Here is a 12,553-nt window from a genome sequence, read left to right as displayed (position 1 = left end):
AAAATTGGCTTGCATCTTCGATGGACAAACCTGACTCAGATTTGTCATTAGGAATACATACAAAGACACACCACAGACAATAAATCTACTCATTAAGTCGACCATTAAATTTGAAGAACATTTACATGGCAACTGAGACAGCAAGAAGGAAACTAGTCATTGTTGGTGATGGTGCATGTGGCAAGACCTCACTATTATACGTTTTCACCCTTGGTGAATTCCCCACCGAGTATCATCCCACAGTATTTGAGAATTACGTAACCGATTGTCGAATAGATGGCAAAGCAGTCCAATTGGCATTATGGGATACTGCCGGGCAAGAAGAATACGAAAGATTACGACCGCTCTCGTACAACAATTCACATGTCGTTTTGATTGCATTTGCTTTGGATACGCCCAATTCATTTGAGAATACTCGATCAAAATGGGTTCAAGAAGTTAAGAAGTATTGTCCCGATACACCATACATCTTATGTGGTTTGAAAAAGGATTTAAGAATAAACACCAAAGATCGTCGGCACTTTGTCCAAGTTGATATGGGCGAAGAGATGGCTCGTATAATTGGAGCTAAGACATATTTGGAAAGTTCGGCTTTGACGGGTGAAGGAGTTGATGATATATTTGAGTACGCAACGAGATTAAGTTTACTTCAAGGATCGAAGCTGAATAACGGGTGTTGCACAATACTTTAGGGTTAAGGGATAACTGCTCATAGACGTCTTGATGGCATCCAACGACGCCGCTAAGCTAGGTAATGTAACGTATTTATCATGTATAACGTAAAAATCAAGTACTTTTGAGTCAGGAAGTTGTTATGCTTCACCAGTGTGCTTCTCCAACTGCAGAGCAATATCGCTCCGTTTGAATTTCGCCTAGTTCTCAGTTGACGAGACTCCCATTCGATTGTGGTTGCGAAAAGCAAAGGTAGAAAAACTTCCAAAAATAAAATAAAAAAAATATTGAAAAGGACGAGATTCGAACTCGCGCATCTTACGATACTAGAAATCACAACTTATTAAGCTGTAAGAAACTTAATTCTTGAGTCTAGCGCCTTAGACCAACTCGGCCACCTTTCCAATTTCTGAAATTTTGTCTTTTTGCAAAAAAGCAATTGTGCGGAGCTAATATGTTAATTGAGAGCTTCATAGGCCATTGTTGCCATAAACTGTCATGACTTTGCTAGTTCATCAGTATATTGAGAAAGCAGAGGGGGTTATTACAGGTTTCCAATTTCAGCTAAGCTTTTGAAGGTTGATTATGGTGGAGATTGGACAGCCATGTTAGTATAAGTTTCTAAGTGAATTGAGCCGTGCAGTGTAATCATTAGCATAAGATATAAAAATTCTTTAATGATTAGAGGATTTGAGAAGCTCATTTCCAAAAATGTTGGTTGTTGATGCAAAAATCTTAAAATTTTGCAACCGAATGCTAACAAAAAGAAAGCTGCTTTGTAACACCATCTTTGATCGATGCGGTATAAGGAACTATAACGTCCATAAATCAAACCCGAACGGGACCCCATCTACTTACAATTCGGTCAACATTGCAATTCCGAATCACTTCAATCACATTATCCACTGATATCAAAAGAAAAAGAAATTTTCCGTGCCCTTGAAATCCCCTACACCGAAAGTACAACAATGCAATCATCTGAGGCGTAACGTATATGAAGAAATCACAAAGGCATCTATATAGCAATGGCCCATCACTGCAATTCTTCCCCTCCCAATTATAACACACTCTTTTTTCTATCTTGCTTCGTCGTCTTCTTCTTATCAAAGGAAAGTGATGCCAAGAACTAATAAGAGATACATATCGGTAGTTGCTAGTAGGTAATTTTACAGCCACTTTTCATTCAAAGCTGTCAAAAATGATGCAATGCAAATTTGTCACCATTTGCTTAGAACTGGCTCAAGAATAAGAAGATGTTTTTTTTTTCTGGATTCACTTAGCAGTCAGTGATTATAATAATCGCAGGTCGGAAAAAAAAAAAAAAAGCTTATCTCACGCTAACTAGCTCCTATTCAGTAACAAGAGCCAAGGATCAAGGAAAGCAGGGGTTTATAATTACTAATCATTCTCTAGCACACTTTCCGTACGGTACTTTCAACTTGTTTTCTTCTCCACCCTTTCTCTTGCCCCCAAACCGTCAAAAAGAGTTAATTAGAGTATTCCTGGCGCTTAAATTTAGTGCCACACAAAAAAGCAACAAAACTTATATATCCGATCAAAGCCACATAATTCCTTTAATTAAATCTAAAATTTTTCTTTCTCAACAAAACTCCACCTTCCTTTTAAAGGTATCAATACTTCAACCAATACACCTTGATATAAGAATATTCTTATTGTGAGTGTAACGAAAGAGACGGAGATTAGAGAGACTTTTTATTTCACCAGCCTTGATGTTCGAGGATGCAACAGATCACAAATTCAGTAATACTATCTTGAACAATCAACCTTTGGTTCAGGATCCTATAGTCATCCAGACAGAAGATGACAACACCGAGACAGCTACCCCACTAGCTGTTCCTGTAACAGGCGATTCACATGGAAGAAATACAAGTTCAATAGACTCGTTTCGAATCGATGATCATGATTGGGATTCATCAGGGTGGAACTCCGGCCAACAGAGCTCTTTACAAAAGCTAAGACACAAACTTGTCAATTATTACAACAACGTTATTTTACCAAACGTGGGGATATCGTTATTGCTTCTATCGCAGTTTTTAAACAGTATAATGGTGACGACATGCAAATTATTAGTCACGGATAAAAACTTTAACGAGCCAATACATCCAGTACAGATTTTGTTTGTTAGAATGTTAATCACTTACATCTGCTGCTTGGTATACATGTTTGTTACAAAGACTGTGGAAGAGGCGCCTTTTGGACCAAAAAAAATACGAGTTTTGTTGATCATGAGAGGCGTTGTCGGATTTTTTGGTGTTTTTGGAATGTACTTTTCATTACAATATTTGAGTCTATCAGATGCGGTTGCGATAACGTTCCTTGTGCCGATGGTTACTGCATTTTTAGCATTCATTATATTGAAAGAGAAGTATTCTATTTTAGAAAGTGTTTGCTCGCTATTATCACTAGGAGGTGTGCTTTTGATTGCTAAACCTTCGTTCATATTTGGTGCAGAGTCGGAGAAAGAAACGACTGATGAAGCTGTTGAGAGTTCCTCGTCTGAAAAGAGAATCATAGCAACAGCAGTTGGACTAATCGGTGTTTGTGGTGCTTCTAGTGTCTACATCATTTTGCGGAAAATCGGCATGAGTGCCCATCCTTTGTTATCGGTGAGCTACTTTTCATTGACTTGTTGTATTGTTACTTTTGTTGGCACATTGGTGGTTCCGTCATTATCGTTTGTCTTGCCACAAAATGGTTACCAATGGTTCTTATTTGCGGTGATTGGATTTTCTGGGTTTTTTATGCAATTTTGTCTCACGGCTGGTGTTCAAAGAGTGAAAGCATCAAGGGCATCTTTGATGGCTTATTCGGGAATGGTATTTGCCATCATTTGGGATTTGACAATCTGGCATCATCTTCCAGGAATTTTGTCGTTTTGTGGTATTGCTCTTATTATCGGTAACGCCGCCATTATCTTGAAATTCAAACCTGAAAGTACAGAAGCTGAAGCGCCTGTTGAAAATGATATCGAGAGAAACGGGAAATACAATGAGTTGAATCATGATACTATTGTGATGCAAGATTTTGTAATCACTGATGATGATGATGAGGAGGAGGAGGAGGAGGAGGATGATGAGTCGGGTAGTGACACAAACAATAATGCAAAGGCGGGACAAAGATAGGATCTGAGATCGAGTCTGACTGCAGGGACTGGGCTATATACACTATTCGGTATAAATTTTATAGAGTACTTTGATTATATGTGATAGTTTTAGATGTTCTTCCCACCCTGTAATGTTATGCATTGCAAGGGTTGAAAATCGTTGTTGCAACACTCTATGATATCGGCTCCGATTTTTTAAAACCGAGTTTGGTTTGTGACACTTTACGTCATGACATAAGATGAAACAGTGCAATTGTACCCGCCGTGTGCATCGAACTAAACGTATACAAGGCTTAAATTTCGGGTAGTGGCAGACGGATGAAAAATGCGGAGCGGGTGAAAATAGAAAATTGCTTTGCTTCAAGTAGTGTAGGAGCATCCGCCTGTGGCAAAATTGCGACAATAGGATATGAAAGTTGAAATGTTTCGCAACCTGTCAAACTATATAAAGAAACACAAATAACAGGATAAAATGTAAATATAATAATAAACACATCTGAGATTTCTTACACATTAATCGGTCCTTCAGAAAACAATGTCCTACCCTGATATTCCCACAAGATGTTTTGCTGATTGGAAGCAAGTCCTTCACGGTTTTTGGCCAGGCAAACCAAAGTTTACAGAAAAAGATTACCCCACCTTAGAGGGAAAAGTTGTCATTGTTACTGGTGGAAACACTGGTCTTGGTTACGAAACTGTCAAGTCATTAGCCGGCTCAACTAAAGCAAAAATTTATATCTTTTCCAGAAGTCAGGAAAAGACAAGCAAAGCAATTGAAAAAGTCAAGGATGAAGTTGCAAGAGAGTACAATGTGCACAATAGAGAAATTGGATTTATTCAAGTTGATTTGAGTGATCTCAATACTATAAAGCCTGCGGTGAACGAATTTTTAAAAAAGGAAGACAGATTGGATATAATCATCAACAATGCTGGTGTAATGATGCCACCCCAAGGTTCAAAAACCAAGCAGGGCTACGAATTACAAATCGGAACCAATGTGTTGGGTCACCACTTGTTACAACGTTTGTTAGATCCTTCACTCATCAAAACATCAAAGACCAACCCACCAGGGTTATCGAGAATTGTATGGTTGTCATCCACGGGCCACATGCTTGCACCAAAAGGCGGTGTATTTTGGGAAGATATTGGTTTTGAAAAAGTGCCTAAATTTACCACCAATGTTAAAATGCAACTTTATGGACAAAGCAAAGCTGCGAACTTGATTCAAGCTCGAACTTGGTCAAGAAAACATGGATATCCCAACGTCATAAGTAGCTCCATATGTCCAGGATACTTGAGCACCGACTTGCAACGGTATGCAACCTCAATGGAGAATCTCGTATACAAGCGGGTTTTGTATCCACAAAGATTTGGAGCTTACACCGAATTGTATGCAGCTTTTTCACCCGATGTGAAAGATGGAGACCATTCAATTTCATTTGGCACTCCTGCTAAAGCAAGGGAGGACTTATTGAGTGATGAAGTTGGTGATAAGCTTTGGTCATGGCTTGATAAGGAAACTGACCCATATGTTTGATTTATAGCATGATATAGCTTTGAACCTGTTAGGTTTATTTTCTGACAACGGGTGTAAATTATGAGATTGTGAGTGGTACAATGGAGTAGGTAAAATTGTTTAGCAATATATCATCGAGCTATCCAAGGTCCAACTGGGGTCAGAATTGCCATGAGAATTTCAACTCCTTGTCCTAGGATACCAAAGAAGTCATATCCAGTGTGGCCATAAATTGACTTTTTACTCCCAGTATACTTTTCTCCACAAATCAATCTAACCAGGCTAGTTCTTTTTCCACTTGGTTTAACTGAACCAAGTTGCCATTCACTTGCAAGTCCACGTTCTTGACATAGTCACTAGTCTCTTTAGTTAGTGCGTTCAAATTGGTGATCAATTTTCGAGAATTGTTCAAGTTCACGTCGAGATATTCTAGTTTGAGAAAGTCTTTTGATTGTGGATTTGATGGTAATGTTCGTAGTTGATTGATCCATTTATGTGAGTTACTTCCATTTTTCAGGTTAGTACTACCAGAGTGTTTGAATCTTGAGTTATTGTTCTGTGATTGATGCGTGGTCATGGCTTGTAGAAGTAATCGGTGATGTTAATTCTTTCGACTTTTTATTCTTTTTGTCTCGACATTGTCTATTATATATTTACAAGAGCAGGTACACACTCACACTCACACACTACTTTACTCCTTAGAGAAAGGAAACCCATAGGCGCTCAATAGCGTCTTTGCTTGTGAATCATCTTGTGCAGTTGTTTTAAACGTGATATCAATACCATTTAAATTGGGAAATAATTCTTGGAAATTTTCCAACTCGGGAAACAACTGAACATCTTCGGCAGTGAGACCGAAACTGACGTTTCCATTCTTGTCACCTGAACTGAATCTTATACCTTTGAAAGCTCTAATTCTTGGTAACACCAATTCAGTCAATGTACTAATAAATTGATTCATATCTCTATCGAAAAGTTCGACTTTACCACCACAGGGCCTACCCACTCTTACTTTCCATGGTAAAATGTTTGATTTATTAAAGATTCTTTTTGCCTTGACATTGGTAATGACTGACAACTGAAGTCTGGTGGAGATGTTTAACCACGGATGCTCTAATGCATGTTTGTTATATGAATGCACAACCACGCTTTTGATCTCAGGAACATTCTTGCTGGTTATGGGATATTTGTTTTTAGTAGATCTAGTACCACCACGAGGATTTCTTGATGAACGGTAGACCTTGTATGGAGAGTCGGTTCCCCACGATCTTCTCTTGTTCCCTTCAATGACCTCTGCATCGTGATCGTAGAAGTGTAAAAGCAAGTCTGATTGCAATGTATTGTTGTAGTAGTCAGCAACTCTATCCTGGCATATTTCCGTAGGTTTAAATTTTACCGATCTGATATCATCTGCTGGCAACAACAAGTTTTGCAAACCAGGTTTCAATTTCGATTTCTCAACCTTGACCAAATGATGTACTGGGTTTACTGTGGAGTACCCTGGTCTGCATAGTATGCTCGAATGGGAAAGCTGACGTACAAACGACCTGTTCATTTGGGGTGTGCTATGGGTTATGGTAACTCCTGGTGTATGTAAAAATTTTCAGAAAATCCCAAAAATTTTGGGTTTTTGTGAGAGTGTATATTTTCAGTAAAGAATACACCTTTTTCTCAACTCATCAAACGAAGGTGCTACAGCATAAACAGTTTTGCAATTGCAATTAAAATGAGATTTGCATTGCCTGATGAATTGGACTACCCTGGCGGATATGCTTCAACACAACTTTTAGTTAAATATCCAGTGTGTGATGCCACGATTGAGCCACTTGGACCTAGAGTTACCAAACCACCGAGTCGAGATGATGTTAATGTAATGTATAATCTCATAAACGCACAAACCAATGAATGGATGAAACATAAAGCTCGAGAGATGGCAAAACAACAAACGGACGGGGCAGCCTCATTTCAACATATACAAGACCAATACGATTCAACCATTCAATTATTGAGTGACAAATTCAACACCCGAATACAGCTACAAAATCAGCAGGTGGAGAAAGTAATACAGGACGAGAAGACCAGAATACGGTTGGCACAAGAAGCTGAGAGGCGAAGATTAGAGGAAGAGGCTCGAAGAAAGCGTTTAGAACAAGAGCGTTTACAAAGGGAGGAAGAAGAACGTCGACGAAAAGAAGAGGCACGTCAAAAAGCTGAACAAGAAAGACTCGAGGCTGAACGCAAACAAAGGGAAGCTGAAGAAAAGAGGCGAAAAGAAGAACAGCGCAAACGTGAGGAGGCAGCACGTTTGAAAGCCGAGCAAGCTGAATCGGAAAAACAGCGTGCTGAACAACTTAAAAAGGAGCAAGAACAAGCAACTACAAACTTCAAAGCCATCGAAGAACAATTTTTCAAGTACAAACAAGATATCCAAGACATTAAAACTCAAGTTGTTGCTCCTTTGGATGGGAATAAAGAATTGAAAAAACAAGTAAATCAATACAAACGTAAAATCAACCCAAAATTTGGTCAATTATCAAATTCATTGTCGCACACCAGAACTGTGAGTATGGAAGTTTACAATCTTGTTGTCGCCACCCAGTCAAATGAGCTCGTATACAAATGGATACTTAATTTCATTGCAAAAGCCATCATTGATCAAGCTGAAACTGAGGTTATTGTAAGACCATTTGCTGCTAGACCTTTAGCTACATTGGCTTACTTTTTGCTTGAAAAGTTTCCCGATTTTGAATATTTTCTCACTGCCAGATTTATCAAAAAATGCCCTTACATACTAGGCTATACTTGTAGTATTGACTCGGAAGAAGGCAGGAAAAGAATGGGGTGGAAACGTAACCAGGACAATAAATGGGAAGATGACGTTAAATACGATGAGCGAGTTGGTGGGATTTGTACAGTTTGGTCAGTTATGACACATGAATCAAATGCTCAAATTGGTATATATTCAAACGCGTCGTCGTGGCAGTTTGTGGCAAGAATGTTAAATACTGATTTGAATTTGATTAGAAACACCCATTTTGAGTTGTTGGCCAATTGGTGGGAAGCAGCTGGTGGTGATTTTGCCAATCGATATGGTAATCAAAGCAAGAAATTGATGTTTACTATGGCTGGTGTTTTTGTTGATGCAGTTGCTAGTAAGAGATTTCCGGCAGCTGCAAGGTTGAGACTCTTGGGTGAAGAATGGCAAAGTAGAGGTACTATTCAAGGATTGAAACAAATGGAAAATTGAGATTAAATAGAAACTATAGAAATGGACTTTTCTTTACTCAAAATCGCTCTCCGATTCCGTGCCTGAATCCGGTTCCAGATCATCCTCTGACGCAACCTGTTTTTTGTAATCTATTTTAATTCTGACTCTACTGCTTCTTCTCGTGGGCTCAATAACATTTTTACTAGGTTTTTCAATTCTTCGCGAACTCTTTTTGCTCGTGCCACGTTTGACGGTGTTTGACACAGGCTTTGCACGTTTCAGAGGTGCATTGGCTGTAACACCATTGTCATTTTGTTTCCTTTTCGTGTCGAAAACATCCTTTTTTATCAGGCTCACTAATTGGCCTTGAATTCCATCAGGTATATAAATTTGAGACACAACAGATTGAGCTTCAGCAGCGCTAGCCATAGGAGAATAAATATCCTGAGGTAACTTGAATTTCTCAGTCCAAGTTTGAATGGGCCAGACTTTACAGTCGCTGTATGTCTTTAAAACCAATTGTGCCAACTCGGCGATTCGATACAAGTTGAGCACTTCTTGTGGTTTATTCAGTGTTTCGTAATCTTCGCTTGGAATGGTCGCATCCCGATGTTGCTTGACTCTACTGGCCAAGTAATAAAGCAAAGATATGTTTTCGGCTTTTCCTATTAGTTGGACGTAGTAAGTGAGAAAATGAGATGCGAACAAATACGCTTGAAGCATCTTTCCATCCTCCCCAGTTGCTGAATCATCTTCACCGTTACTCAATATGGAAACAAATTTTTCATGGTGAGTGATATTGTGGATGAGCCTGACTAACGATTTTTCAAACTTTAAGTTCTTTGTTGTTTCCAATCTTTTGAACATAGATTTTACCCACAAAGTGTTTTCTGTTTTAAGTGTGTTCTCACTCTCAACAGCAGTAAAAAAGACCAAGGAAAGATACTTTTCCGAAATCGATTCGGTGGCAAGATATTGTCTCAATTTCTTTGAGAATTGGGATCTCACTGAGGGTTCCCCATCGTTTAAAAGGAAGCATAGCTTTCTCATTGTCGATGATGAAATGACCTCGTTATATATTGGAAATTTTGCCATTTTCAATAAATACACTCCTGCAGTTAATCTTAATTTCGCTTTGTAAGTCTCTGGTGTTGGCCAAGTTTCATCAGACTCCTTGACGATTTCTCCCTCATTCCCAATTATTGAAAGGAACAACTTGATAACTGGAGCCGCTTTCTCCTTAGCTGTCTCAGGATCATCAATGTAGCTTCTCAAAGAATTGACAAAGTAGCGAATTGCCAAAAGTTTGTATGTTTGTTGATCATCCTTGGCTGTGTTTTCAAGTAATACATTCTTTATCAAGTACTCTGTAATTACTGACTCTTTGTCACTAACGGAAAATTTATCAACCAAGAGAAGTTCTGCAATACTGCTTAAATGGGCGCCAAAGTGATCATCGGTAATGTCTAATGGGTACACCTTGCCGATGATATCGTGGTAGCAAACTTCTTTTCGATCACTGAAGCTGAGCAATTTCACAGAATACCTAGCTTCTTCTGGAAATCCATCGATTGCTAATTTTGTCAACAGTTCGGTGAACAGAATCTCGCCTGGGAATGATTCTGGAAACTTTTTAACAAAGTGATATATGGTTTTGAGGCGTGCTGATATGTTTGCTTCATTCTCGTCCATGCACAATTCGACCAACGCTCTTACATGATGCTTAAACACTTCAGGTGTGGTGTTTGACATTTGCTCAAGCAAGTCGTTGGCTGGCGCTTTGAATTCATGCTGCGTCAGTTTTGAATAAGAAATAAGCTGCTCAACATTGGATCTGTTAAACAATGAAGGTGAGCCTCTCAATACCAATAATTTTGCATTGTAAACCATATCAGCTGGAGTTACAGTAACATTGTCATCGCACTTCAAATTTTTTGGGTCTGCAAGCTTGTTTAACAACTCTTTGAATGCTCGGTTGATAGTGTTTAAGTCAGATTCTGAAGAGATGCATGTTCTTATCAAGTGGTAAAATCTGGCCCTGTTGAGTTTGAATAACCTTTCCAAACATGAATAAGTGTTGTTGTCGTCAGGGAATGATACGCAAAGCCAATTCAAAATCTTTTCCAATTTTGCCAAATTTGATTTAAGCAAATCTGTCGACGGAGGATTATTCTCCTTGTCAAATGAGTTTACCTTGTTGCATTCGTCGGCGATGATTAAAAAATTATCAATCACACTTGCAATTTGATGTTGTCTTTTGATAATGGCCGTGAAAGCTTCTTTGCTCTTTTCATTCAAAACGGAGTAAAACCTAACCAAATTTTCCACTCGCTTAATTGTGTTTGACTCAGAAATGGGAACTAGCTTTTCAAATAATGACTCATCAACTAGGGCAGTGATATTTTTGTCATTGATGTAGATCAATGATAAAATTTGATTAGGAATCTCCTCGATCAATTTCTTGAGATCCTGGTCTAGTTGGAATTCATCACGATTCACGACGTGTTGGGCATGGCTGTAGTATATTGAACTCAAAACCCGAATGGATGTAGATCTGATACTCTTGTGTTTTTCTCTGATTAGTTGTGACATAGTTTGTAAAATTCCTTTATTGGCAACTTTGGTGATGAACATGTCGTATGGTATCTTGCTAAGGGAAGTGCAAGCAGCATCTCTAACTCTGTGATCAGTATCCACTAAGCACTTTTGGAATTCATCAGCAATAACACGACTCACGTCGTTTGTAAGGTATGGATTGTTGGTTAAAATGTCGGGAATAAGATTTACCCAGATAGTACGAACATAATGCGATATATCGTTACTCTTTTTCAACCAATTCAGCCAAATCGTGCGGTGAACGACAAAAAAGTTGACCTTGTGCAATGGAACTGTTGAGCTGTACAATTTTACCCCCAACATTTTCCCTATAGTGCTCGTAGCCAATGCACGAACTCTTTCGTCACTTGCATTCAATTCATCATCAATAAGACAAATGACTGATGACATTATGGAAGGAACAAATGTCCAAAGTTTCACCGACAAGTGGTGAATCTTTTTTAAAGCATCCAAAGCTTTGATAAACTCATTCTCACTTCTCTTTTGAAACTCTGGTTCATTTTCTTGATCAAGGTCTAACTTGTTTGAGTTTGTGTATAGAATCTCAGAAAAGTATTGGGCCACCAATCTTGACATTCTATCAACATTGTTTTCGCAAACAGATAGGGAAAAGTTGAATTCAGGTGTGGTAATGTTTTCCAGAAGCAACTGATTATTTGGTCCGTGTACTTCAAATTTAGTCAATATTATTTTGATGATATCTAGAGGCACGGCTTCAGATTCAGAAATAACCTCTGATAAAATATCAGTCACCAATGTTTCCAACTCACGGGGAAAACTTTGTTTGGTACCAACATTATAAAAAGCATCAAATAATGATTTCATCAATTTTTGAGAATCATGAAGATCAAGAATCAAAATGGTGGATTTAGTTTCCGCTAATCTTTTCAATAAATACACGTATTGCAAGTAGTATTGAGGTCGTTCTGATTTTCCGGAAGTAGCGATTCGTGAAAATTGTTTGAAAAAGGATTCAAAGATGAAAGCCAATTGTTCGTCCGGGTAGGGGGCATTGGGGGCATGGAGTCTAAGTATATCTGATAAGCAACAACAAGTAAATGCTTGAACCCCAATACTTGGATGATTCAATAATCTCTTGTCGACAAGATCCTTAGTTACCAGTTTTAGTGACATCAAATCAACTTCCTCATCATCCAAAGTAGATAACTCTTCGTGCAATTCCATCAATCTAGTTATCAACTCCTTGTTAGATATATTCAGTTTAATAGTGCTAATGATTCGCTTGTCAAATTGTAAGCTACTACTATTGCTATTACTACTGCTAATACTACTCATGCCCATAGTAGATGATGTTGTTAATGACCTGCGTGGCTGTACCATGGCTCCGTAGGAGGTATATAAATGATGTAGTAACGTAGCTTCGTGTGTGTGTCTATGTGTGATGAATTGCTTGTCT

At 38.5% G+C, this 12,553-nt stretch overlaps 7 protein-coding genes and 1 non-coding gene across 8 annotated transcripts; 4 read left to right on the top strand and 4 right to left on the bottom strand. All coding sequences in view use genetic code 12, as the record gives it.

Moving 5' to 3' along the window:
• Positions 1–125: 125 nt before the first annotated feature.
• On the top strand, positions 126–692 carry RHO2 (Rho family GTPase; the record flags this gene model as incomplete). The annotated part of the gene is made up of 1 exon (XM_036812394.1): positions 126–692. The coding sequence occupies one exon, from the start codon at positions 126–128 to the stop codon at positions 690–692; it is 567 nt and encodes a 188-aa protein (XP_036663506.1).
• A 268-nt stretch (positions 693–960) lies between these two features.
• CPAR2_it_cp_Leu(CAA)_33 lies at positions 961–1,076 on the bottom strand. Its single transcript has 2 exons — positions 1,038–1,076; positions 961–1,004 (listed from the first exon to the last, which is right to left on the bottom strand). It is a non-coding gene; the product is annotated as a tRNA-Leu (tRNA).
• A 1,326-nt stretch (positions 1,077–2,402) lies between these two features.
• On the top strand, positions 2,403–3,815 carry CPAR2_103610 (uncharacterized protein; the record flags this gene model as incomplete). Its single annotated transcript, XM_036812393.1, has 1 exon — positions 2,403–3,815. One exon carries the CDS (start codon positions 2,403–2,405, stop codon positions 3,813–3,815), a length of 1,413 nt encoding a protein of 470 aa, XP_036663505.1.
• Positions 3,816–4,331: 516 nt separating this feature from the next.
• CPAR2_103600 (uncharacterized protein) lies at positions 4,332–5,333 on the top strand (the record flags this gene model as incomplete). The annotated part of the gene is made up of 1 exon (XM_036812392.1): positions 4,332–5,333. One exon carries the CDS (start codon positions 4,332–4,334, stop codon positions 5,331–5,333), a length of 1,002 nt encoding a protein of 333 aa, XP_036663504.1.
• Positions 5,334–5,580: 247 nt separating this feature from the next.
• Positions 5,581–5,889, bottom strand: CPAR2_103590 (uncharacterized protein; the record flags this gene model as incomplete). Its single annotated transcript, XM_036812391.1, has 1 exon — positions 5,581–5,889. The coding sequence occupies one exon, from the start codon at positions 5,887–5,889 to the stop codon at positions 5,581–5,583; it is 309 nt and encodes a 102-aa protein (XP_036663503.1).
• A 114-nt stretch (positions 5,890–6,003) lies between these two features.
• CPAR2_103580 (mitochondrial 54S ribosomal protein uL5m) lies at positions 6,004–6,867 on the bottom strand (the record flags this gene model as incomplete). Its single annotated transcript, XM_036812390.1, has 1 exon — positions 6,004–6,867. One exon carries the CDS (start codon positions 6,865–6,867, stop codon positions 6,004–6,006), a length of 864 nt encoding a protein of 287 aa, XP_036663502.1.
• A 171-nt stretch (positions 6,868–7,038) lies between these two features.
• On the top strand, positions 7,039–8,559 carry GLE1 (nucleoporin; the record flags this gene model as incomplete). The annotated part of the gene is made up of 1 exon (XM_036812388.1): positions 7,039–8,559. One exon carries the CDS (start codon positions 7,039–7,041, stop codon positions 8,557–8,559), a length of 1,521 nt encoding a protein of 506 aa, XP_036663501.1.
• Positions 8,560–8,592: 33 nt separating this feature from the next.
• PDS5 (Pds5p) lies at positions 8,593–12,477 on the bottom strand (the record flags this gene model as incomplete). Its single annotated transcript, XM_036812387.1, has 1 exon — positions 8,593–12,477. One exon carries the CDS (start codon positions 12,475–12,477, stop codon positions 8,593–8,595), a length of 3,885 nt encoding a protein of 1,294 aa, XP_036663500.1.
• Positions 12,478–12,553: the final 76 nt, after the last annotated feature.

Source organism: Candida parapsilosis, contig 005569 (assembly GCF_000182765.1).
Source record: "Candida parapsilosis strain CDC317 annotated contig 005569".
NCBI classification, from domain to species: domain Eukaryota; kingdom Fungi; phylum Ascomycota; class Pichiomycetes; order Serinales; family Debaryomycetaceae; genus Lodderomyces; species Lodderomyces parapsilosis.
This window is presented reverse-complemented; position numbering and strand designations above follow the sequence as displayed.